Raw genomic sequence first — 26,029 nt, forward strand, 5'->3', positions numbered from 1 at the left:
CTCGCCCTTGTGTTTAAGGGCACAATGTCTTGATAGGCCGTGTTTAAGGATTTTATGTTTGATATTATAACGGTGTTGATTGATCCTACAATGTAGGGGTTGGGTTGTTCGCCCTACATACTGCATGCTGCATTGGCATTCAATAAGGTATATGACATACCTGCTGCCGCAGTTTAATTGGTGATTGATTTTGAATGTTTCTTTTGTGCTATAGGATTGAAAGGTATCTCCTGTTTTTATTATGTTACAACATAGGCAGAGTGGTTTATTACATTTGGATATTCCTTTCAGGTTGGTCGCTCTGGTTGCAGAAAGTTTATATTGTTTGGGGATACTTGGAGCTAGAAGATTTTTAATTGTGGGTGCTCTTCTGTAGATACATGAAACATTGCTTGGCACGATTTTCTTTAGTATGGGGTCAGATTTCATCAAATCTGACCCCATACTAAAGAAAATCGTGCCAAGCAATGTTTCATGTATCTACAGAAGAGCACCCACAATTAAAAATCTTCTAGCTCCAAGTATCCCCAAACAATATAAACTTTCTGCAACCAGAGCGACCAACCTGAAAGGAATATCCAAATGTAATAAACCACTCTGCCTATGTTGTAACATAATAAAAACAGGAGATACCTTTCAATCCTATAGCACAAAAGAAACATTCAAAATCAATCACCAATTAAACTGCGGCAGCAGGTATGTCATATACCTTATTGAATGCCAATGCAGCATGCAGTATGTAGGGCGAACAACCCAACCCCTACATTGTAGGATCAATCAACACCGTTATAATATCAAACATAAAATCCTTAAACACGGCCTATCAAGACATTGTGCCCTTAAACACAAGGGCGAGGGCACCATCACAATCACCCCTATTGATCATATAAATATTGAAGCGAATAATAGATTCGAACAACTGAAAAAGAAAGAGATATATTGGATATATCGATTAAATACACTCAAACCGGCCGGTTTAAATGAAATTACAGAAACCATACTCACCTAGAACAACACTACCTACTACTCGCCACCAGATGCATTTTCGTCCTTACCCTCCCCTAACAGGGCGATGCTCCCACCTTCGCCCTCTGAGAATTCTGACCCATAGCGGCTTCCGTAGCTTCCAAATCGTCATATACTGGATCTCCGCTATACCAGGCAACATTCTTTCCATCCTGCTACAGATCCGATACATATCTCCAAAACGGTAACACTATTCATCAATTTTAAAAACATTTACCCTCAGCATGTGATATTATATTTATGTTTTTATATAACCAAATATTTATAATTATATTTTATACTCAATGAATTTATTAACCATTTTTCTTCTAATTGCCTCTAAATGGCTGTCATTCAATTATCTATGTATTTAACCGTTCATTTAGACTATGCTACAGTCACTTTATGAATTTTATGAATGGACCTACTTCTACTATATGTTTTACTATATGTTTTTGTTTACCTTGACGTCACACTAATGCTGGAAACTCGCGCCAAAAATTACTATTTAAACCCATGAGCTCTCTGTATACCAAGCTTTATTTTAACTGATGAAGAGCCCGGTCCGGGCTCGAAACGCGTCTTTTTAAAGCCTTTTAAAGCCTTCTGGAATAAATACCATACGATTTTAAAGCAACCTTCCTCACTACGAGTTATTGGCGCTTTCATTACCCTGGAACATCCTACCCAACCACTGCATGTCTTATGACCTTTTATCATAAAAAGGTTTTAAAACGTATGCAAATTAGCCTGAGGGGCTCCGGGCTCCATTGATATCTATGAACCCCCAAGCCTCTCAGACTCATTTGCAAAATTTGTAAAAAAAAAAATTTTCTGAAAAACCAGGTCCTAAGAAGCTAAAAGAAGAGCAGATCCTGCCGTAGCGAACACACACCAGCATGTAAGTCTGCTTGGTTTACAATCCATCATCCTGGTGGTAGAAGGATTTTGGCAGCTTTTACCTCTGCATGTTTTTTTATGTGACTTTCAGAGTTGATGGATAAAATTCTTGACCACACAGAGCTACAGACAGTGTTGTGTACTGTTCCCGGAGAGCTGTATTGCCATAACTCTGTGTGTGCTATTGTTAGTAGCAGCAGGACTATGAAAAATGTATTTATGTTTCTGGATTGTAGCTGAGTCTCCAAATTCCCTCCCAGCCCCTTCCCTCTACTATAAGACCTAACCAGAAGTCTACTACTCCTCTTACTTACAGCAGAAGGAGCGTTGCTTTGAGATCTAACACATGAGTTCACCAGGCCTAGAATATAAATGCATTTCTCATAGTCCTGCTTATACCAACAACACACACAAAGGTATGATTACACTGGTCTACAGGGCCAATATCCAATCTGCAGCTTTTTATGTTTATGACTGCTAGTAGGTTCCCTATGAGGCTGCATATTGACCTTGCAGATTTACATGCAAATTGTTTCATTAATTTGCTGAAAATTCAAAAATCTAGGTAGAAAGTACAACGCATTTCAGTCCATTTCCACATGTAACATCTCTGCCATGTGACTTGTAACGTAATTTAGGGATTTTCTTAAGAATAGGCCAATAGTTTTGGAGAAGCCCCTTTAAAAAGATGTGTGGTTTCTGAAAATATGTTAATTTTTATCAATAGTTATTTTTTCTTGTGTAAGTAACCAGTCTCTTGATATTGTTTCTAGTTACCTCTAGGGCTTTTTTAATAGCTTCCTTCTTGCCCTCTATCATCGCCTGCCCAATACCATCCCGGAGTTCTTTGTAGCTGTCACCACACACCAGGAACTGATCGATTTCACTTGTTTGATCATCCTACAGTGAAAAAAAAAAGAGAAAAGTTTGTTTTGTGTTTTTATATGTCATAGAAGCTGGGCCGGCTCCAGGTTTCAGTAGGCCCCTGGGCGACAGATCCTCAGTGGGCCCCTTTGCAGTCAGCTATTCCCTAAAATAGTCCCTAGTTTATCATACCAAACAGCCCCCTTGTGGTTATTTTATATAAGCCCCCATCACACCCTATGGATTCAGAGGATACAGTCCTCCCCCTCCCCCCTGGATTCCTTATGTACACCTTATGTGGGCCCCCCAGCAGCTATGGGCCCTGGCATTTACCCAGGTATGCCCAGTGCTGGAGCCGACCCTGCATAGAAGTTTATTAGGCTGTCCATGCAAGTGAATTAGAAGCCAGATACATGGATACATGGTGTATGCCCCTGATTCCTCTACAATCCAAATAAACAACTTAGATAGGTTGTCAGGGTATTGAAAAACATGGCTGCTTTCTTCCATAAACAGCGCCATACCTGCCCTTGGTTAGTGCTGTAACTGTGCTCCGTTCATCTCTACACAGTCTATAGAGCTGCAATTCATCCCACCACAAACCATGGTTTGGCACTGTTTATGATAGAAAGCAGCCATGTTTTTCAGCTATTGGACATCCCCTTTAAGTAGGACCTAATTGGTAGGGTTAGATGGAACGTTTGGTCTCTTTGGTCTTTTCCTTGTAAGTTTATCAGGGCAAAACTTAATAGGTAATGATCAATGTGTGATCAATTGTGAAGAGTAACTTGTATTTTGAGTGTGTACATAGCAGTATCAATGTGTTAAAGTGTAACAAACTTTTCACAAACTTTGTAGAATATCGGTAACCTGGTGTGTGTAATGCGTAATGAGCAATAGTACTTATGTCTGATCAGGGCCCGCGCCAGCACTGGGCATACCTGATCAAGTGCTGGGGCTGGGTGGAGCCCACTTAATGAATCCATAGGGGCTACCTACGAGGGAGCTGTTTGAGATGAACTAGGGAATATTTGAGGGAACAGGAGACTGTTTTAGCTTCAGAATTTTTAATTTCGCCATGTGGGTTCACTGCAAAGGGACCTACTGCCCAGGGGCTCTGCTGCCCAGGGGCCTACCGAAACCTGGAGCCGAACCTGTGTCTGGTCATGTGACTAGTCCTCTCATCTCTGCTGATTTTCGGTGCTGCTGGGTCCTGTAAGATACTATTAATATTAACCCCTTCACGCTCCGTGGGGGATATATCCGCCACGGAGCTATGAAGGGTGTATATAGAGGGCTCACGGGCTGAGCCCTCTTCATACAGAGATGGGCTTTGCTGAATATCGCAGTAAGGACCCATCGCTAACAAGCACCGACCGCGGGTGTTAATCTTTACTTTGCCGCCAGCAAAGTCGCGATCAGTTGCCATGACAGCCACGGGTCTTTATTTGACCCGAGGCTGAATGGCTTCTGCCTATTCATTACAATGAGCCAGTGGCTCATTGTAATGTATAGTGAGCAGAAATGCCATATACTGCGATACAGTTGTATTGCAATATATGGTAGGAACGATCTGACCATCTAGGGTTAATGTACCCTAGTGGGGCTAAGAAATAGTGGGAAAAAAAAGTTTAAAAAATGTAAAAAAATTAATATATTAAAATATAAAAAGTTTAAATCACCCCCCTCACAGTAAAAATCACAGACACATTAGGTATCGCCGCATCCCAAAATTCCTGGTATATCAAAATATAAAAACGGTTATTGACGGCGGTGACCTCCGAGACAGGAAATGGCGTCCAAATGTCCGAAACGCGATTTTTACACCTTTTTACATGACATAAAAAATGTAATAAAAAATTATCAAAATGTCGCACAGTCTTCAAAATGGTAGCAATGAAAACGTCGGCTCATTTCGCAAAAAATGACACCTCACACAGCTCCATGCGCCAAAGTATGAAAAAGTTATTAGAAAATTTTAGATTAATTTTTTGAAAATGTATTAAAACTCAATAAAACCTATATAAAATTGGTATCACCGCGATCGTACAGAAACAAAGAATAAAGTAGAGGTGTTATTTGGAGCGCAGAGTGAAAGTCGTAAAAACTGAGCCCACAAGAACGTGACGCACATGCAGTTTTTTTTCAATTTTTCCACATTTGGATTTTTTTTCGGCTTCCCACTACATGGCAGGGAATAATAAATAACATCACAGGAAAGTAAAATTTGTTACGCACAAAATAAGCCCTCAGACAGGTCTGTACACGGAAAAATGAAAAAGTTATGGATTTTTGAAGATGGAGAGTGAGAAATGAGCGAAAAGAACCCTGCGTCCTTAAGGGGTTAAATATAGACAGTGATAATGATGGATAGAGAGAGATTTACCTCATTCTGCAGAATTCCATGAGGGAAAAGCCATGCATATTTAGGGTCTTTAAAAAGGCCTCGGACAGCGTCTACACCATCTAAATTTGCCAGGGTACGAATTAAAAATATTCTATACCAGTCATTGCCAGACATCGAGCATAGCGTCTTCACAGAATGCAAGTAATTTTCGTTAGGGACGTCTGAAATATAGTATAGAAAAAGATTTAACAACCAGGAGATAATCTGTACAAAAGTTTATTGGTAATTTTAAAAAGTTTGGGCTAAAGTGAGGACAAGGATGCTGTCAGTAGTGGATTATAATGGCGGTAGCATTTGAGCCCAAGACTTCTAGGAGCCCATGGCCACCCAAACCACCCACCAAATTTTATACTAAGAAGGAGCTTTACCCATGAAATCCTTGTACATCTGTTCTTGCTCTCAATACACATGTACACAAGAGACATTTCAGGACCTTTAAAGTATAGGAGAGAGAGAGTTATAATGGAACTTCAACGCCGATATGAAGGTCCTCCAATGGTGCTTAAACCACAGACTGAAAGAAGGCAGAAGGGACACATCCTCCATTCCCCAAGAAGTGTGACTCTAGTACCATATGTGAATTTCGGACTTTAAGGGGCTATAATATTCATACAGCCAAGGGCCAATGACAGTCTTTATCCGGCCCTGATGCTAGATGTGCTGCCAATGTGCCACAACACAGTCTATAAGAAAAATATCAGTGTGTAGGCCGTTCCAGGTCAGGTTGGGAGTGAAGTATTTGGAGGTCTCTCAGCAGACTATAGAGAGACTTGTGACACTAGTTCACATTCATTTCTGAAAGAAAACGTAACATCAACTTCTATGAATTTGTAAAAGGAGACCTAAGGTACCAGTGGACCTTAGTTTCAGCAGCGAGGCTTTTGGTTCCATGTAGTACGAAATTACCTGGCTGTCACTGGCTGCTGTATATCGATCTCACCCAGAGAGCACTTTTTTTTTCCGATGAAGCATTTTAATTGTCTATTCGAAGATCCACCTGTTAAAGGTCCAAGTGCTGGACCGAAACGTCGTCTATCCACAATATCAATATCTTGTATGTAAGAAGTGCCTCTGGATTTTCCTTGTCCAATCTTGGCATAGATACATTGGATGGAATTCATCTTCTGGGGATGATTCTCCTTCACAGTAATTATAAGGCTTGCAACTCCCGTTCTTGATGTTTTACATGCTCTACTTCTTGAAGGTATCTGGTAGAAGATACAGGTAGTGGATGCGCTGCCTTAGTGACACCATAGGAAGGACGTAACCGTAAGTTCAAACACTTTATTGGGTGGGACTACTCTTTTCTGGAGATGACCACCACCTTCATCAGGTCCAAAAACACAAGGCACTATAAAATTATATACACATTCGTACAGTAAAGGCTACTCCACACCCCAGTAGCCCGATCTGCCCCCCTATTAGCACGTCTTCAGCTTCAGCTGGACGGCCTTCTCCCGAAGCTGATGATATGCGCATGCGCTAGATTCATCTTTTTCTACTGCGCATGCGCATATCGCCAGCTTCCAGATCAGACCGCTGGTAGGAGGGATCAACTCAGACTACTGGGACTTGGAGTAGCCTTTACTCATGCTCCACATTGAGGCTACCATGCTACCGAATGCAATGGTTATAGAAATTCACTATTGGGGTGAGAATTATAGCAGGAACCAACCATCGGATCTACCTTATTAGGTAGATTGGTGATGGTAGGTTTCCTTTAAACCTTTAATCCCATCTGATATATCTATTTATAGAAACTTAACCATTTACATACAATTATATCCATATTGCAACAAATTAGGGCCAAAATGTTAACCCTTTGTCTCCCCAATCCTTTTTGCTAAATATATCACAACTATCAATACCAATTCTATTAATACTAGTCTATGTAAGTTACTAATTGTAGTAGACTAGCAAGCCCCTTATCATGGGTTCACGCAATAATAAACATTATTATAAATGTCATACATTGAAGCAAATTTACTAAGGGTCCGCAGATCGCACTTTCGTCGGATTTTAGACGTTTTCGGGATTTGCGCCGCTGGGACAGGTATTTAACTGGGGATTGTGTTGCACGCGATCAAATTGTGGTGCAGCTGCACCGGCTTTCATGTGACAGAAATCGGGGGTGGGCCACCAGACGACCCGACTGATTCAGACTCAGCACGGGATTTAAGATTCAATTTGTGTTGCAAGACAATGCACTTACATACAACGGGAAGAAGAAGGTGAACTCCGGCGGACATGAGCGGGGAAGCGACACATGCAGGATATAGGGTGCACGATCTTAGTGAATCACGGCAGATGGGCATTTCGGTCGGACAATGCAGTTTCCGGGATCGCGCAGGACGGGTAAGTAAATATGTCCCATGTATTATGTATTACTTTTATTTTATATATTTCAGTTCTTTGTATTGCGCATTATTTTATTATATCGCTACATTTATTTTTTTTACTTTTATTGTATCGCTACATCTATCTCCCCTTTTTTGTTTTTATATTATATTAATTACTACCCATGTTTAGATGTACATAGACATATATGTGTGTATATTTTTAGAGTGCCTTGTTTTTTCAGACCTGATGAATTGGGTGGTCTGTCCCCGAAAAGAGTAGTCCTACCCAATAAAGTGTTTGAACTTACGGTTGCAGCCAACCTATTGGGTCATTAAGGCAGTGTGTCCACTACCTGTATCTTCTACCGTATACCTGTGCAACATGCCCCACCAGGGCTAGCCTTTTCTTGGGGCCTGGAGGCAGCTGGGGCCCAGAATACCGGAGTGGCTGGCAGTTGAGGCCTAGGCACGCTAGTGTCACGGCCTACAGCCTGGCAGGTCTCCAGCAGGTGGTGTATGCAAGAAATGATATGGAGGGAGAGGCTGTGATGCTGGTTCTCCCTGGGGCAGCCCTTAGAGTCTGTAGTGTGTGTCCCTGGTAGATGGATGGGGCGCCCTTGATGTTACAGCCGTAGCAGGGACCAGCCGGAGGCAACGTTGTGCAAAAATAACTTACAGTTCTTTATTCGAACCAACAGCGACAGCAGGCAACGTGCCCAACGATTCCTTACAGAGGTAGGATACTGGGAGTGCTCTTGGAGAGGGAACCACAGGAGTCTGTTCACCAGCCTGGATGCAGGGGCAAGCTGGGATGGAGCTGTGTTCAATGTAGGAAGCTTCAGCTTTATCCTGGAATGGTTCAGTGTTAGCCCTTAAGGTAGACTGACACTCTGTAGAGCTGCTGAGGCCTAGGAGGCCTGTGGTCAGAGCACGAGCTCTGAGGTGGTGCTTCTTAGTCAGAAGCTGGGTCTGAAGAGATCTGCCCTCTTCAGAAGTTTCTGAACTCTCTAACTCCTCCCCTGACTAAGGGTTTAGTTAATCCCTGGTCAGGTGGTCTCCTCCTCCAATCACACTCCAGTTCACAATTAAGTGCATTGAGGCATATCATTGGATGACAACAACAAATAACATTTAACTTTTACCTATCCAGGCAGAATCTACCGCTGCACAATGACCTAACTATATGTGTAGTGTCCTGCAGAGGAGCTGATCAGACTCTCTATCAGGGGAACACACATATTAGGGGCTTATTCGCAACAACTCCTCTGCCTTGCATTGGCAGGGATGTTGCACCTGCAAGAAATAGAGCATGTAATACATCAAGATAGGGAGCTGCAAGCGTCATCCGTCTACTGTGAAGGAGAATCTTCCCCAATAGAGGGGTAAATGGATCTATTCCACAAAGAAAAATTGGAAAATGGGGGTCATTTATCTTAACTCTGTTTGTTTTGGCTACTTTTTGCCTGTCCTTTTTTCCATCTGCTTCTTTGGTAATTTATCAATCTCAGTTTTTCTATGTGTTAAATGTTTTTTTTCAGACTTCATTTTGAGACATTTGTTAGAAATCTCGCAAAAAAATGTCCCACAAATGTCTCAAGTCACTTCTTTCCATTTTATGTTTTCTAAGTATGGCTTCATCTGGAGTTATTTGCGCCAAAAAATGTTGAAAATTTTAGACAATTTGAAATGATAAATGTCATTTACGACATTTAGCACATCTGGAGTAGAAGATAAATGTGTCTGAAGGAAAACAAATGTCCCCAAAAAGGCGCAAAAATTGCAATGCACCCAAAAAAGTCTCAAAAAAGACAGGAAAAACGGATAAAAATAAAGACAAATGACCCCTAGTGTGTTTCAGTCAGACACTGTGTATCTTCAGTATGTCTATCTTCTACAATATACCTTCTCTATCCTCATTCCCCTAGCCACAGATGACTAGGGATCATAGGAGCACTATGTAAGCTCTAATTAGAGTTGTGCCTAATTGGGCGCAACCACATAAGGTAAGCATACTCCGCCTGACTCCCAATTCTTAAGCTGACCATAATATTCTATGGAGCGCCGTTTGTTCCTTTATCTATACTCTATTTCTTCTACAACAAAGTGAGAGGCCAAGTGGTTATTTCAAATCAAATGCACAATTTTCAAAATGATTATAGGGACAACTTTTTGCTTAAACAGGCAGTTCCCAGTTTCCATACAAGATTGGTTCTGTAGGTTTGTTCTTGTCAGGCTCCAGGGGAAGTGGACCCACTGGACCACCCCGGGCGATGACGTAAGCCGACACCTGGGACCAGAATCTAAGTGGCTCCCGGTTTTCACCAGTGCCCGTCGCAAAGCGGGTTGGACTTGCTGCGGCGTGGTACCACCAGGTAGTTCCACAAGTGCGACTTTGTCCGTGGTGGCAGCCAAAGCAAGGTACATAGACGTAAAGCAGGATCGTAGTTGGGGACAGGCAGGAGGTCAGGATGGGCAGCTTGGTGTCGGAGACGAAGCAACAGGTCAGGGTAGGTGGAACAGGATCAAAGTCTAATACAGAACCGGGAAATCCAAACACAGGCACAAGGCAGGGACACAAGCTTTCTCAACGGCAAAAGCATAAAGATTCGGCAGGGAATGCTGGAAGAGGCTGACTTTTAACAATTTCCTGGAAATGGGCAGCACCAATTAGCGGTGCGCTGGCCCTTTAAATCTTCGTGAGCCGGCGCATGCGTGCCCTAGGAGTCGGGGACACGCGCACACAGCCACGGGAGCCGGAACAGGGACAGATGAGTGGTGTGGGTGATATGGGTCGTGGGAGCACCCGTTACAGTTCTTAAGTTGATTTTGTATGTTTGTATATTTTTTTATTGTAACCCCAGCCAAAATTTTTTTGGTCTCTGTGACAATTGGATTTAAAACTTTTGGATTGTCATAAGAACCAGTATAAATCTTAATTGCAGACACATTTGATAACTGTTACAGTCCGTTTGTAACCGTTTGTAACTATGGGTCGTCTGTAAGTCGGGTGTTTTTAAGTTGGGGAACACCTGTACATATAAAGCTTACTTGTGCTGACAAACTCGGCTTATACACGAGTATATATACGGTAAGTCAGCAAAAAATGTGCTGAAAAACCTCACCTCGAGTCAATAAAAAAAATCAAATCAAAATGTTCGGCGCGGCTCCCCGGTGTCCGTGCGGCTCCGCTTCTTTCTTCCTCGCGGCTCCTCTTCAATCTTCCATCTTCTTTAAAAGCCTGTAGGGAGCGGCCACGTTATCTCCGGGCAGGCGCATACTATGGCGTCAGCAGCGTCCACGTCATAGTATGCACCTGCCAGGCGGAAGACAAGATGGCTGCGCCCTGCAGGCTTTTAAAGACGACGGAAGATTGAAGAGGAGCCGCGGGGACATCGGTGGAGCCAAGCTGAACATCGGGGCCGCCAGAGGGTGAGTATATAAGTTTATTTTTTCATTATTAGGGTGGGCTGGCTGTATACTATAGGGGTCAGGCTGGGCTGGCTGTATACTATTGGGGGGCAGGCTGGGCTGGCTGCATACTACAGTGGGCAGGCTGGGCTGGCTGTATACTACAGGGGGCAGGCTGGGCTGGCTGTATACTATTGAGGGGCAGGTTGGGCTGACTGTATACTATTGGGGGGCAGGCTGGGCTGGCTGTATACTACAGTGGGCAGGCTGGGCTGGCTGTATACTACAGGGGGCAGGCTGTGCTGGCTGTATAATACAGGGGGCGGGCTGGGCTGGCTGTATACTACAGGGGGCAGGCTGGGCTGGCTGTATACTACAGGGGGCAGACTGGGCTGGCTGTATACTACAGGGGGCAGGCTGGGCTGGCTGTATACCACAGGGGGCAGGCTGGGCTGGCTGTATACTAGAAGGGGCAGGCTGGCTGTATGGTACATGGGGCAGGCTGGCTGTATACTACTTGGGGCAGGCTAGCTGTATACTACATGGGGCAGGCTGGCTGTATACTACTGGGGGCTGTCTAGCTATATACTACTGAGGGCTGTCTGGCTATATGCTACTGGGGGCTGGCTATATACTGGGAGGCTGTGACCAATGCATTTCCCACCCTTGGCTTACACTTGAGTCAATAGGTTTTCCCAGTTTTTGGTGGTAAAATTAGGGGTCTCGGCTTACACTCGAGTATATACGGTACATACACAATCAGAATCTACAGAATCTATTTTGTCCTTAACCCGGGGCTCGCCGGTATTTTATTTGATATATTTTAGGTTATGTGCTACATTAATATTAAAATAAGACATATTCTATAGCTAGTAATTTTTCATGTTTAGAAATGCTGCTCACTCCCCACTTACCTTTGAACCTCAGAGACAATAATTTGGCCGCTGTGTTTAGTCCTAGCCTTATCCTTGCCACATCCTGAAGAAACTGTACCGTCTCATCATTCTTTCCATTTCTTCTTTGGATGTATTGTTCCAGAAAAGATCCTTCTTCTTTAAGGTATTTTTCTTTGTCTATGGGATTACATTGGAGTTGCCATTTTTCGAAAAATAAGTCCTAGAGTGGAAAACATAATAAAGTCATATTTAACCATTTCCGGCAGATGCAGAGGTCGTTGTATAGTTTGTACACCACAAACCAGGTAGTAGACAATAATTTAAAGACACACAGAACAGTATATACAGTTCTCTAGGGATTATTCTAAACATTACTAATATGTTTCGGAGATTTTAATAATATAGCACAATGTAACACAAGGTACAGTTAGCTTAATCTAACAACGTAAAGTTTGTTTGGGGATTATTCATTGTAGGGAATTTAAGGATGCAGTGTTTTTATGTTCACCTTCCATCTTCTAAAATCTATAAAGGTTTCATTTTTCCTTGTACAGATCTGTGTGAGGCTTTTTTTCTGCATAACAAACTTTACTTCTCAGTGACTTTATTTATTATTCCATGCCGTGTACTGGGAAGCTGGAAAAAATTCCAAATCTGGGGAATTGTATTTTAATACATTTGCAAAGATGAAAACTTTTTCATACTATGGTGTTGGAGCTGTGTGTGGTGGCATTTTTTGTCAGATGAGCTGATATCTTCATTGCTACCATTTTGAGGACTGGGCGACTTTTTGATCACTTTTTATAAAAATTTTTATGTGATGTAAAATGATATAAAGGCGCCTTTTTGGATAATTGGGAGCTATGTTCCATTATTGGGTTCACCGTCAGGAATAACAGTTTTTATATTTTGATCAGACATTTTGAGACACAGTGATGCCTGTTTTTATGATTTTTACTGTTTACTTAGTTATATATCAGATAAATTAACCCTAGATGGCCTGATCACGCCTACCATATACTGCAATACTACTGTATTGCAGCATATGGCAATTTTACATAGGATTCGTTACAATGTGTACATGTAAGGTGTAGAGCGCTGGTTAATTCTTGGATCAGCTGACTAATTATTCATTAAATTGTGTGTTTCTAATGTCGCCACATGAGTTTACTTCTAAGGGGCCCACTGAGGCTCTGTCGCCCAGGGGCCCACTGATTCTTGGAGCCGGCCCTGTATTCGGCCATGCTTGGTTGAGGCAGATTTGTTTTTCATGAGTTTAATAACATTTTTGTTAAAAACTTAGTCATTGCTCCTATTTCCAAATTCAATCCACCAGTCACAGGGCACTACATTGTAATAAATAGGAGAAGAGAGTAGGACACTAGGAGTAACATCTCTTGCCATATTCCACAGCAGCTTTGTTTTGTTAATGATATCTTTACAAGGAATGAGACGACCCTTTCAGGTTTGGGTTTGCCGAGTTTGGCCAAACCCAATCTTGAAAGTTTGGTTTGGTACCTGAACCCGGATGCTCACTCCCAACAGTACTGCCACTGATCAAGGGAGTTACTCTTTCAATACCAGCTGAGCTTCTGCGCCACCATTTTCCTTAGGATTGTTGCTCCTGTGATGTCATCAGGGAGCGACAATCCAGGGAAAAATGGCAGTGTCTGAATGCGCTGCTGGTATTTTAACAGTTAACACCCACAATTAGTGCTAGCTCCGATCACGGTTCAGGTCCGCTCATCCCGAATCTTTAAATATTTTGTTGTTGATTTGGCACAGAAGCTTTATGGCTAGACACTGATTTTAATTTAGTCTCCGCTCCAGTCATGAGTTGGATGTTCTTGCCATATTCAAAAGTTTTCACCAAACTCTTTGATTTATGTACACAAACTGAACTGCTGTGAGACTTAAAATAGAAAGAAATAGAATAGAAAAGAAATAATAGAATAGAAAGAGAAGCTACAACTTGCAGATGTAATCTAGCTACAATGAATAGGACACAAAATATATCCAGTATATACTATTTCACCCCCATCCTGTATCCAAACTGAAAAACCAGAGGTTCCTTCTAGGTTTTTTATTATAGTAAGAAAATGTGCCTTACCTCTAGACAGTTTACAAACAGCAGATAGACTTCTGTGGTGTCCAGTTTGTTCTTCTCCATCGCACTGAAATACTTCTGAGCATATGCCATAAGGTCTGAAAAACTGATATACAGGGATAATACAAGAGTTTGTAAGCATATATTATACATAACACTCAACTGCATGTGAAAAGTCAAAACATGACTAATTAAGAAGTGTTACCAATAAAGTTTTTTATTCAAGTTTTAAATGTGTGTACGTTACTACATTTAATAAAAACTACTATATCCGGCAGCTTCTACTACTAGGATTAATAATAGACTGTTAGATGGTAATCCAGATGTTCTATAAAGCATTCCCCTCAATTGTATTTATTCCCAGGCAGAAGAATTGTAGATAACACATGACTCAACATTACATCACTACTGACAATAGATGATGTCACAGCTTATCTCCTCCCCCTCCCTGTACAATGACCTCTATATAGATAACACTGACCCATCATTACATCACTACTGCCAATAGATGATGTCACAGTTTATCTCCTCCCCCTCCCTGTACAATGACCTCTATATAGATAACACTGACCCATCATTACATCACTACTGCCAATAGATGATGTCACAGCTTATCTCCTCCCCCTCCCTGTACAATGACCTCTATATAGATAACACTGACCCATCATTACATCACTACTGATAATAGATGATGTCACATCTTATCTCCTCCCCCTCCCTGTATAATGACCTCTATATAGATAACACTGACCCATCATTACATCACTACTGACAATAGATGATGTCACAGCTTATCTCCTCCCCCTCCCTGTACAATGACCTCTATATAGATAACACTGACCCATCATTACATCACTACTGCCAATAGATGATGTCACAGCTTATCTCCTCCCCCTCCCTGTACAATGACCTCTGCATAGATAACACTGACCCATCATTACATCACTACTGCCAATAGATGATGTCACAGCTTATCTCCTCCCCCTCCCTGTACAATGACCTCTACATAGATTACACTGACCCATCTTTACATCACTACTGACAATAGATGATGTCACAGCTTATCTCCTCCCCCTCCCTGTACAATGACCTCTATATAAATTACACTGACCCATCATTACATCACTACTGACAATAGATGATGTCACAGCTTATCTACTCCCCCTCCCTGTACAATGGCCTCTGTATAGATAACACTAACCCATCATTACATCACTACTGCCAATAGATGATGTCACAGCTTACCTCCTCCCCCTCCCTGTACAATGACCTATATATAGATAACACTGACCCATCATTACATCACTACTGACAATAGATGATGTCAACGCTTATCTCCTCCCCCTCCCTGTACAATGACCTCTATATAGATAACACTGACCCATCATTACATCACTACTGACAATAGATGATGTCACAGCGTATCTCCTCCTCCCTGTACAATGACCTCTATATAGATAACACTGACCCATCATTACATCACTTCTGACAATAGCTGATGTCACAGCTTATCTCCTCCCCCTCCCTGTACAATGACCTCTATATAGATAACACTGACCCATCATTACATCACTTCTGACAATAGATTATGCCACAGCTTGACTACATGTCATATCAGCACTGTCCAGACTATTTCTACCTATGGCTAGAAGGCTGCAGGAAAGTAAAATACTCTATGTTGTTACTAGAGGTAAGGCAAGATGGCAGCACCCATAATCTGAGATAGGAAATAAAAGAAAAAACCTACAAACAGAAAATTAAAACACATTGTATTACATTTTGTTATCTGTTTTTAAAAATTGTAAAAAACAAAAATTGGTGACACATTCTCTTTAATATTGACTACTGAGTTTACCTGTATTTCAAAAGTAACTTGAGTATGACCGATCGAAGCACTGGGGTTTTGTCTACTACGTCCTCAAATGGGGAAAGAGATCTTGTGCTACTCCCTCCTGAGATTACAGAAATAAATTTAGAAATACAATTAATAAATTCTGCAGTAATTACCCCCCTTCAGACACAGTGAAGCAGATTTATCAAGCTGTCTGAAAGTCAGAATATTTTTTGGTTGCCCATGGCAAGCAATCACAGCTCCCCTTTGAAATTTTCATGAGCACTTGGAAAATGAAAGCTGAGCTGTGATTTGTTGCCATGGGCAACTAGAAATATTCTGACTTTCAGAAAGCTTGATAAATCTGCCCCAGTGTTTAACCACTTACCAATGTTTCCATAGAGTAAAGAGAGAAGATAGTCAATGACCTCCTTGTCAGGGGGAGTGTTGTCTTTGAAGCACATGGTGCATATAATATCGACAAAGAATCCATTACATTGTTTCTGAAACACATTGCGCTCTGCTGAATCCCTTCAAATAAATAGAGAAGAAATGTTAAAATAAGAAATATAATACTGTACATATCCACATAGAATTGTTTGTTATGAAAAAGCAATTTATATGATGGTCAAATAAAGAAAATGGCGCATGGTCTGGGTTTTGGAGTGGTTGAGCGTACAAAATGGCATATAACGTTTTAGAGGGGAAGTTCGGTCCCTTATTTGGGTATTATTAATAGAAAGGGGAGTGACCAACTTATGTGCATGGTGGAAATCATTTAAACTTTGGAAACTAAGGCTTGTACTAACAAAGGCTTGTAAGACTTGTATTAGAAAACCATGTCTGACCATATGGGAGCTGCCACCCGTAAAGGACAGCTGCATTGTTCTGTAATCATGTTTACAATCGGGAAATGGGGAGACTCCTTGCATCATATACACAGGCGGTCCCCTACTTAAGAACAAATGACTTACAGACGACCCCTAGTTACAAACGGGCCTCTGGAGGTTGGTAACTTACTGTACAGGCAGTCCCCAGGTTACGTACAAGATGGGGTCCGGAGGTTTGTTCTTATGTTAAATTTGTATGTAAGTCGAAACTGTATATTTTATACTTGTAGATCCAGACAAAAAATAATTTTCGCCCCAGTGACAATTGGAGTTTAAACATTTTTTGCTGTAATGGGACCAAGTATTATCAATAAAGCTTCATTACAGACACCTTACAGCTGCTTATTGCAGTCTGGGACTATAGTAAAGCATCCAGAGAGCTTCACCAGAGGTCAGAGGGGTCTGTCTGTAACTATGGGTTGTCTGTAAGTCGGGTGTCCTTAAGTAGGGGACCGCCTGTACTTTAGCCCCAGGCTTCAATAAACAGCTGTAACAGTTATCAGAGGTGTCTGCAATTGTGCTTTATTGTTAATCCGGGTTCTTATGACAACCCAACATTTTTAAAATCCAATTTTCACAGAGGCCAGAAACATTTTTCACTAGGGTTACAATACAAATTCCGACTTACATACAAATTCAACTTAAGAACAAACCTGCAGAACCTATCCTGTATGTAACCCGGGGACTGCCTGTAACCATGATTCTGGTAGTATCCAACCTTGGGGGTTGAAGCCTCTTGATGTATCCGGCGGGGTGCGAAAATTCGCTGGCTGCACCGAGTGTGCAGGTATGGGGACAATAACGCCCCACTACCAGCCGGCTGCGGCCTCCGCTCATTTGCGATTATTTCAGGGCTTCTACACCACTGACGTGGCGCAGAGGCCCTGATAAATATGCCCCACAGACTGTATGGTGGCCACATTTCACGAACCAATCACTGCACCAGGTTTCACTCATCCAAAACATGCACATACACAATAGATTACTGTCATAAGAGAGATCTATGGCACTGGCCCACTGTGACTTACCACATCATGACCTGGCCAGACGACTGCACCGAAAAAGATAGGTCATGTCCTATCTATTGCCAGTTTGCGGTGACTCAGCTTTCTATGGAGAGGGCAGGGGTGAGGAGCTCTCCCCCCTCTCCTCTTCTGTAGTTGGCCCGGAATCAGGCCTAGTCATTTGCATGTAGCCAAAATAAAAGCATAATGGAAATACTACAATGTAATTTTGAAATACCTTGAAATAGAAACTTCATCTCTGAACTCTTGAAGGACTTTTATTAACATGAAGAAAGCCTTGACAGACTTTATATCCTTAAACTTCCCCAGGCACTGAGAAGAAAAGTACCAAGAGCTTGTTAGCTGTTAAAGATCTTTCAATAAAAACCAACATGAAGTTTGCTGCTCTGTGATGCAGTGACCAGAGCAGGAGAGGATTAAGTGCTTGTCAGCTGTACTGTACTCATTGCTCCCAGGTCCTCTCATGCTCTGGGCGCTGCTCTTCTATGGGTCCTAATGTCACGACCCAGAGTAGAGCGATGCACAGATAAATAAAGAGTGCACACTGCGTGAAGGAAAAGAGGATGAGCAGTCAGAGATAAGTAATTTTGCAGATTTTTTCATCTCTTAATAAAAAGACTAGGTAAGAAGTGTTACATTCCAAAATAAATAAAAAGAAGAATGTTACTTACCACCCCCTGTCCTATCACCTTCAGCACCACATGTAACCCACAATATAATGATGTCATACACATCATAAAAAAACATTTACCCATCTTATATCAAGATAAAATTTTGTCTGAAGTTTTGGATAAAGGGGTACGATATGTCTCCAGAAATGCCCCATCTCTGGGAAAAAATTATAGCTCCTAATATGTTTGTCTCTCAAAATGCCATGTCTTCTTGTCTCCAGTATAAAGGCAGTACCATATGTGCAACATTTGCAAGTATATAGTAAAAACTTCTTCTTTCTCCTCTTTTGTTACCAAAAAATCTTTTCCTATACGCACCCAGCGATCACGTAGCATACTTAGCGTCTTGCTCATCATGCAGTGTTCAATATGTAGGTTGCACCATTAGACCGCTTAAAAAACGTATTGCTGAACATATAAATGGTGCCACCAAACACCAACTTACCTTGTCCTCAGGTTTATCTGGTCTTTCTTAACATTTTCAAGAGACTCATCGTGGTGACGTCTCTACATTGTTTGTCATTCCCATAGAGTGCATACCGCGCCCCCGTAGAGGAGGGGATTGGACCAGACAGCTGCGATCCCGCAAAGCCTTCTGGATCCTCACCCTCCAGACAAGGTTCCCACTTGGTTTAAATTATAAGACTGATCTAATGTATCTCTATTCTTTTAATACTATTGTGTTTTTCTTGTTCCTTACATTGTTGTTTTTTGCCGATTGCCAAAAGTGTTCTGCCATGTTGTACCATGTGATCCTTTCACTTATGCTTAAATACTCTGCACTATGTTCTATAGACTAGGCTACGACTAAGGACATTTTCTCGTCCGAAACGCGTCTCCTCTCATGGAAGTCCGTTGATGTTTTTACCATGATTTATTTTTTCTAATAAAAGTGGATTTTTAACTTACTCTTTTGCCTTTCATTGGAAGCTGGACTACACCTTCTTTTTTTTTTGCTGTCATTGACTGGTTCCCCAACCCAGGTGTCCGTGCAGCCACGAACCGCAATCCATATTACCAACATAGGTGAGCTGAAAACTGCACATTCTTTTTTGTATAATTTTTATCTGCTCTGCTTTGGATCTCCATTATTATCTACTCTGGGGTCTCCATTATTATCTACTCTGGGGTCTCCATTATTATCTACTCTGGGGTCTCCATTATTATCTACTCTGGGGTCTCCATTATTATCTACTCTGGGGTCTCCATTATTATCTACTCTGGGGTCTCCATTATTATCTACTCTGGGGTCTCCATTATTATCCACTCTGGGGTCTCCATTATTAATCATTTCTTTCCTCTGGTCTCAATCATTCCTGTGGTCTCATCATTAATATTTATTTGCTCTGGGGTCTCCATTTGTATTGTCTTCTCTGAGAGTGGTTCTCCATTATTATTTGTCTGCTCTAGCTTCTATATTGTTAATTGTCTGGTTTGGGCACTATTTTTATTGGTTGGTCTTAGGTCTATATAAGTATTTATTGGCTGGTGTGGAATCTGTATTAGTTATTGTCTGAATACAGTATTTGGCTTCTGATGTAGTATTGAATACCTTACTGTTTTTTTGTGGTGGCATTTTTGCTGTACAGTGGTAAATGCTAGGGTTACCAGTACAGTTCCTTGAAGTTAAGTGGCATGACAATGCAGTCCTTGGACCACCACCAAAGGTTGTGTACCATTGGTCTCATTGGTTAAGAGGCTACACCATGTCGGCTCAAGAGTTGGAGTCAAGTAGACATAATCTAAAAAATTCCAAGGAGTTCCAGGTATGGTCAAAATGTATGTAATTAGCAAGCACTTGTAGACCAGTGGTTGGACTCCCAGAGATCAGAGAACTTTCCCTTTTCATACATACATCTTAAAATAAATCAGATGTGTATTAGGTCCTCCTGGCTCTACCCTAATGTTGAAGAAGGATCAGGCAGTAGGAACTCAGTCTAAATGTCATAGCTGATCACCAACTTCACATTGAATACAATGGGGCACATTTACTTACCCGTCCCGTCGCGATCCCCGCTGTGCGTTGTCTGAAGAGGATTCAGATCTTCCGCGATTCACATAGCCAGGTAGCCCGATTTCCTGCATGTGTGGCATCCCCCTCTGAGGTCCGCCGGAGTTCACCTTCTTCTTCTTCCCTGTGTATGTAAGTGCTGATCTTGCAACACAATTTGGTTTTTAAATTCCGTGGTTTGTCCGAATCAGTCAGGTTGTCTGACGTCCACACCCCCCCATTTGTGTCACATGCAAGCCGGCGCCAGTGCGCCAGAATCTGATCGCGTGCTCCAAAAACTCGGGGCAATTCAGGACAAAATGTTAAAAAGTCGGGAAACCCGAAGAAAATGCAGTGTTTGGACCCTTAGTAAATATGCCCCATTATTTAGGAGGCACTCCATGTCCCATCTCATATTGGACACCACCAATTTTACATAGACCCCATTCAGCCTTATAATGGTGCAAAGGCACCATAAAAATCAGTGGATATGAATACAGCCCAACCTGTTTTACATTTCGGCTCTGTGTTTAGCCAGAGTCCTTGGTTCAAAAGAGATAAAGTATAATATCTACATGGAGTTTTTATTTTCTTCTGTTTACATGAGTTTCCTCTGGATGTTCTAGTTTTGTACCATGCTGGCTCCCAGGATCACACTAGTACGTCCGGTCTTCAGCACCGGTGCTCAGCTGGGGGTGGCTCATGGAACCCTCTTCAGCCAATCTGACCACACGGTATCACTTTCTCAGACTTAACATGTCATGGTCCAAGAAAGCTGTGGCTTGAGTGGATCCGATAACCCCCTGAAAATTATGACTGGATGCAGATTTTGATAGCCAGAAGTATGACCCAACCTGGGTAAGTAGTTCCCATTCTTTAGAGTGCATAAGATGTCATATGATGGTTACAAGAAACAGAAAATGTTTTACCTGTCCAAGTAAGTGTGCATGTTTTATTACAATAGATTCCAGGTCTCGACGCTTGCCATCCTCCAGCATATGCTCCATAAAAAGTGCCATGAGAAATACACAATTCCAGTCAGACCTGTGTTATTAGTACATAAAGATAAATGGTTATGATTACAGAATAGGTCATGTATCTTCACCTCATCTACAGCAAACAAAGAAAAGAAGGAGCCACCTTGTAGATGGAGGCCCTATGCAGAAATACAGGGTCACATTAAAAGGTTTTTAACTCATGAGCACTTTCAAGACTACTTTTGAGATTGCCCATGTATAGACTTGGACACAGAGTTTAATATTCTGATACTGGATCATCTCCAAAAAGTTGAGCCTGAAGCAAGAGACATCAAGTAGAAATGGCAACCGTAAAAAGATCCTGAATACTTAGGTCTCTTCACCACACTTGATTTGAGACCTAAGTAGCTTGCAAATTGTCATCATCCTTCTTTGTTAGCCAATATAAGGTATCAACAACTGCAAAATCTCAACTTTTATCTGTTGTAATGGATTTACTCCCTTTTGTCTAGCACGAACCTGCCTTGACAACTATTGCGAACTCTGTCTGAGGTTTTATTTCTTCCGAGACTTGTCCCTCATCCAACTTATCCATGTGTCCTTTGTTTTCGCCTGCCTGTGCACTTTTAGTCTGGCACCTTAAGCTGTAGCGTCAGCCTGCATCATTTTTGGCTTAGTTCAACCCTACTGGCGGGAGATAATGGTGAACCCTAAAAGGCAGATTAAGACTCACTTTTCCTGTGGACTTTTTCCAGTTTCAGTTTTCTGCAGACTTTAGAGAACCAGGGGATTACAGAACCAAGCTTATAGGTGGAGGTCCAACTACTGGGGATCACAAAAACAGACCCCCATAGTTCATAAGGAGGGAAGTCCCATTCTCAATAATTAAATGAAAGGTTGAGACTTTAGTTTTTGCAGGGCTAGGCAAAATATCTAGACCAACCTTTGAATGATTCCCTATGAAAACTTAAGCTCAAAACATAAAAATATAGAAAATGGAGTAAATGCTCATCTGTACATAAAATACAAAGTCTAATTCATAATAATTAAAATTTCATACAAAGGACACATATTGGATTACTATATAATTTAGTATATTAGTAAAATTATTGCGAATTACAATTCATATAATATGTATGGATGAATACAAACCCTTTTTATTTATTTTTGTAGCTTGAGCTCGTAATTATACAAGTGTCCTGGGCATGCATCCTGCCAGTCCGTTCACTGCTATAGAAGTGTCGGAAAGTGCAGAAACTACAAGCACTCATCTCTCTCTGTCACTCCTATGCAGTGTCTATAATAATGTAGGAGACAGTTGAGTGCTGTGCTTGGCTATTAACAACACTCCCATATTAATGAAGTGGCAAGATAAATGTGGCTCCACCCATTAGTATAACGGGACCCCCTTTCTCTGGATCGCTGGGGGTCCATGCTCATGATTAGTGGCCGTCCCAGCAGTTGAAACCAATAATAATTGTCAGGCTCCATGGGTAGTGGACCCACTGGACCATCGCGGACAATGATGTAAGCCGACACCTGGAACCGGAATCTAAGTGGCGGGTTGGACTTGCTGCGGTGTGGTACCAAAAGGTTGTTCCACAGCTGCGACTTTGTCCGCAGTGACAGCCAAGGCAAGGTACAAAGACGTTGAGCAAAATCGTAGTTGGGGACAGGCATGAGGTCAGGACGGGCAGCATGGGATCAGAGTCGGGGACGTAGGAATAGGCCAAGGCAGGCAGCGGAGCAGCGTAGTCAGGAACAGAGCCAGGTTCACAACGGGAAATCACAATAACAGCAGAGAGCATGGAACACAGCTTTCTCTAAGGCACAAGGCACGAAGATCAAGCAGGGTGTACAGGGAGAGGCAGATTTATATAGAATTCTGGGAAATTCTCAGCGCCAATTAACGATGCGCTAGGCGTTTAAATTTCCTGAAGCCGGCTCACACACGGCCGGAGGACTGGGAACAGGATCAGGGACAGGTAAGCACAGGCACCATGCTGGCAAACACAGATGGGCACGGGTGAGCACCCGTGACAATAAGAATGTTGTCCACTAATATATAAATATGACTTAATGATCTTAATGAGCTATCCCACTCAAGAAATGAATTTAATAGTTATTACTTGTGTGGAGCAAACTGAAACCGCAAAGTTCTGGTCCGTGCCAAACGCTACTGGTTTCGGTCACCCAGTGTCAACCTCAAATCGTTAGAGGTTTGAGTCCAACTCAAACCTCCAACCACCATCAATAACACCCAGGATCAGTGCTGGCACATTGCAGATGTTAACTGTTTAAATGCCGGAGGCAAAGTCACCCGTGGCATTCAAATCACTGTGGTACACTGTGGAGGTCCAACTACTGGGGATCACAAAAACAGACCCCCATAGTTCATAAGGAGGGAAGTCCCATTCTCAATAATTAAATGAAAGGTTGAGACTTTAGTTTTTGCAGGGCTAGGCAAAATATCTAGACCAACCTTTGACACTGGACCATCGCGGACAATGATGTAAGCCGACACCTGGAACCGGAATCTAAGTGGCGGGTTGGACTTGCTGCGGTGTGGTACCAAAAGGTTGTTCCACAGCTGCGACTTTGTCCGCAGTGACAGCCAAGGCAAGGTACAAAGACGTTGAGCAAAATCGTAGTTGGGGACAGGCATGAGGTCAGGACGGGCAGCATGGGATCAGAGTCGGGGACGTAGGAATAGGCCAAGGCAGGCAGCGGAGCAGCGTAGTCAGGAACAGAGCCAGGTTCACAACGGGAAATCACAATAACAGCAGAGAGCATGGAACACAGCTTTCTCTAAGGCACAAGGCACGAAGATCCAGCAGGGTGTACAGGGAGAGGCAGATTTATATAGAATTCTGGGAAATTCTCAGCGCCAATTAACGATGCGCTAGGCGTTTAAATTTCCTGAAGCCGGCTCACACACGGCCGGAGGACTGGGAACAGGATCAGGGACAGGTAAGCACAGGCACCATGCTGGCAAACACAGATGGGCACGGGTGAGCACCCGTGACAATAAGAATGTTGTCCACTAATATATAAATATGACTTAATGATCTTAATGAGCTATCCCACTCAAGAAATGAATTTAATAGTTATTACTTGTGTGGAGCAAACTGAAACCGCAAAGTTCTGGTCCGTGCCAAACGCTACTGGTTTCGGTCACCCAGTGTCAACCTCAAATCGTTAGAGGTTTGAGTCCAGCTCAAACCTCCAACCACCATCAATAACACCCAGGATCAGTGCTGGCACATTGCAGATGTTAACTGTTTAAATGCCGGAGGCAAAGTCACCCGTGGCATTCAAATCACTGTGGTACACTGGAGGATCATCAATCCCTGAATATCAGCACCAATTGCAGTTGTTACTGGTGGGGGGTGGGATTCGGGTTCAGTGCCCGAACCTGGATTCAAGCAGATTTTCAGGTTCAAAAGTTTAGGTTCAATCATCACTGGTCATTACATTACACCATGACCTTCCACCATATGGTCTTATACAATGACTGACAATCATAGCTGCCTGCTGAACCCCTAACTAACAAAAGAGCAGACATGTTAATTAATCATGAATAATAATTTTCCTCAATTTGTTTTACCTGCCTCTGCACTCTAACACTTTCAAAAATATTTAAAATAATGGGTTTTCTTTAAAAATAAATATGCAAGATAATGTAGCTTTGTAATCTAAATACTAATTTGGCAAATTACATTTAACCAAATTTATTAAAAGAAATCTACTCTGGAAATCAAGCATGATAAAACATGAGCACTTACTTGTAGATCCAGGCACTGTGACTGTGCTTCGGGGGGCATTTCCAGAGCCCCTCCATGGTGCAGTTTCATAGGCTGTTACATTGTTTCGGAGCACTTCCCCTCTGCCACTGTGTGCTAATAATCAATGCTGGAGTGAAAGTACATCAGGGGGTAAAGAAGAAGGGTTAAGGGAGTAGGGGAGGGTAAGACAGTGTAGCCGCCTGTGTAACTTCAGCACAAGGGCTTCTGTTAACACCCCCAGGAGCCCTTCTGACTTATTAGCATAATTGTAAAAGTTGATTTTAGAAGGAATGGGGCGATGAATACTAAATATAAGAAGATTACCACAGTCACGGTGCCTGGATCTATGAGTAAGTGCCCATTGTTTATCCTGATGGATTTTGATGGTAGGTTTCCTTTAATTTTTCTTTGCTTTAGTTTAGATAACTGTACCTGATTTGCTCAACTGCTGCTTTGCATCCAGGACTGTAGTCTTTCAGATATTCTTCTGAACATATAAGTTCGATAGGCATTTGCATTTCCTTCACTTTGCACATCCAGGCTTGTGGGCTTAGGTATTTCACGCTGTCTTTTAGTATCTCCATGCATACAATAGCAGCGAAGATATCAAGAGCCTAGAAACAAATGACATTTATTTCGTAGACAAATCTTTGTACCAACTAAACATTTATTTATGCCAAATAAAACATAAAATAAAAATTTATATAATATACTTGACTTGAGGTTATGGCAGACACAGCAATAATAATTTTGTGTTCTTATTTTTCTGTTTCCATTCCAAGTGAAAAGGGGATTTACATTTTTTTTTTCTATTTTAATTTTTTGTATTTAGCCCTGTGTAGGGGTATATTAAAGGAAACCTACCACTTGTAGTGGCAGGTTTCCGATGGCAATACCGGGCACCAGCTCAGGGTGAGCTGGTGCCGGAGCATAT

At 42.0% G+C, this 26,029-nt stretch overlaps 1 protein-coding gene across 2 annotated transcripts in view; it reads right to left on the reverse strand.

The window, feature by feature from the left end:
• The window catches only part of LOC140126318 (E3 ubiquitin-protein ligase RNF213-like), a 163,128-nt gene that overhangs the window by 41,458 nt on the left and 95,641 nt on the right, over positions 1 to 26,029 (reverse strand). For both annotated transcript variants that reach the window (XM_072145604.1, XM_072145603.1), the window contains 9 exons: positions 25,528 to 25,709; positions 21,263 to 21,377; positions 17,890 to 17,984; positions 16,146 to 16,288; positions 15,782 to 15,878; positions 13,930 to 14,032; positions 11,838 to 12,039; positions 5,156 to 5,337; positions 2,683 to 2,805 (listed from right to left, as the gene is read on the reverse strand). In XM_072145604.1, the coding sequence (XP_072001705.1) occupies positions 2,683 to 2,805; positions 5,156 to 5,337; positions 11,838 to 12,039; positions 13,930 to 14,032; positions 15,782 to 15,878; positions 16,146 to 16,288; positions 17,890 to 17,984; positions 21,263 to 21,377; positions 25,528 to 25,709 (1,242 nt within the window). The remainder of the gene's footprint in view (positions 1 to 2,682; positions 2,806 to 5,155; positions 5,338 to 11,837; positions 12,040 to 13,929; positions 14,033 to 15,781; positions 15,879 to 16,145; positions 16,289 to 17,889; positions 17,985 to 21,262; positions 21,378 to 25,527; positions 25,710 to 26,029) is intronic.

The sequence above is a fragment of the Engystomops pustulosus genome, chromosome 4, assembly GCF_040894005.1.
Source record: "Engystomops pustulosus chromosome 4, aEngPut4.maternal, whole genome shotgun sequence".
NCBI classification, from domain to species: Eukaryota; Metazoa; Chordata; class Amphibia; order Anura; family Leptodactylidae; genus Engystomops; species Engystomops pustulosus.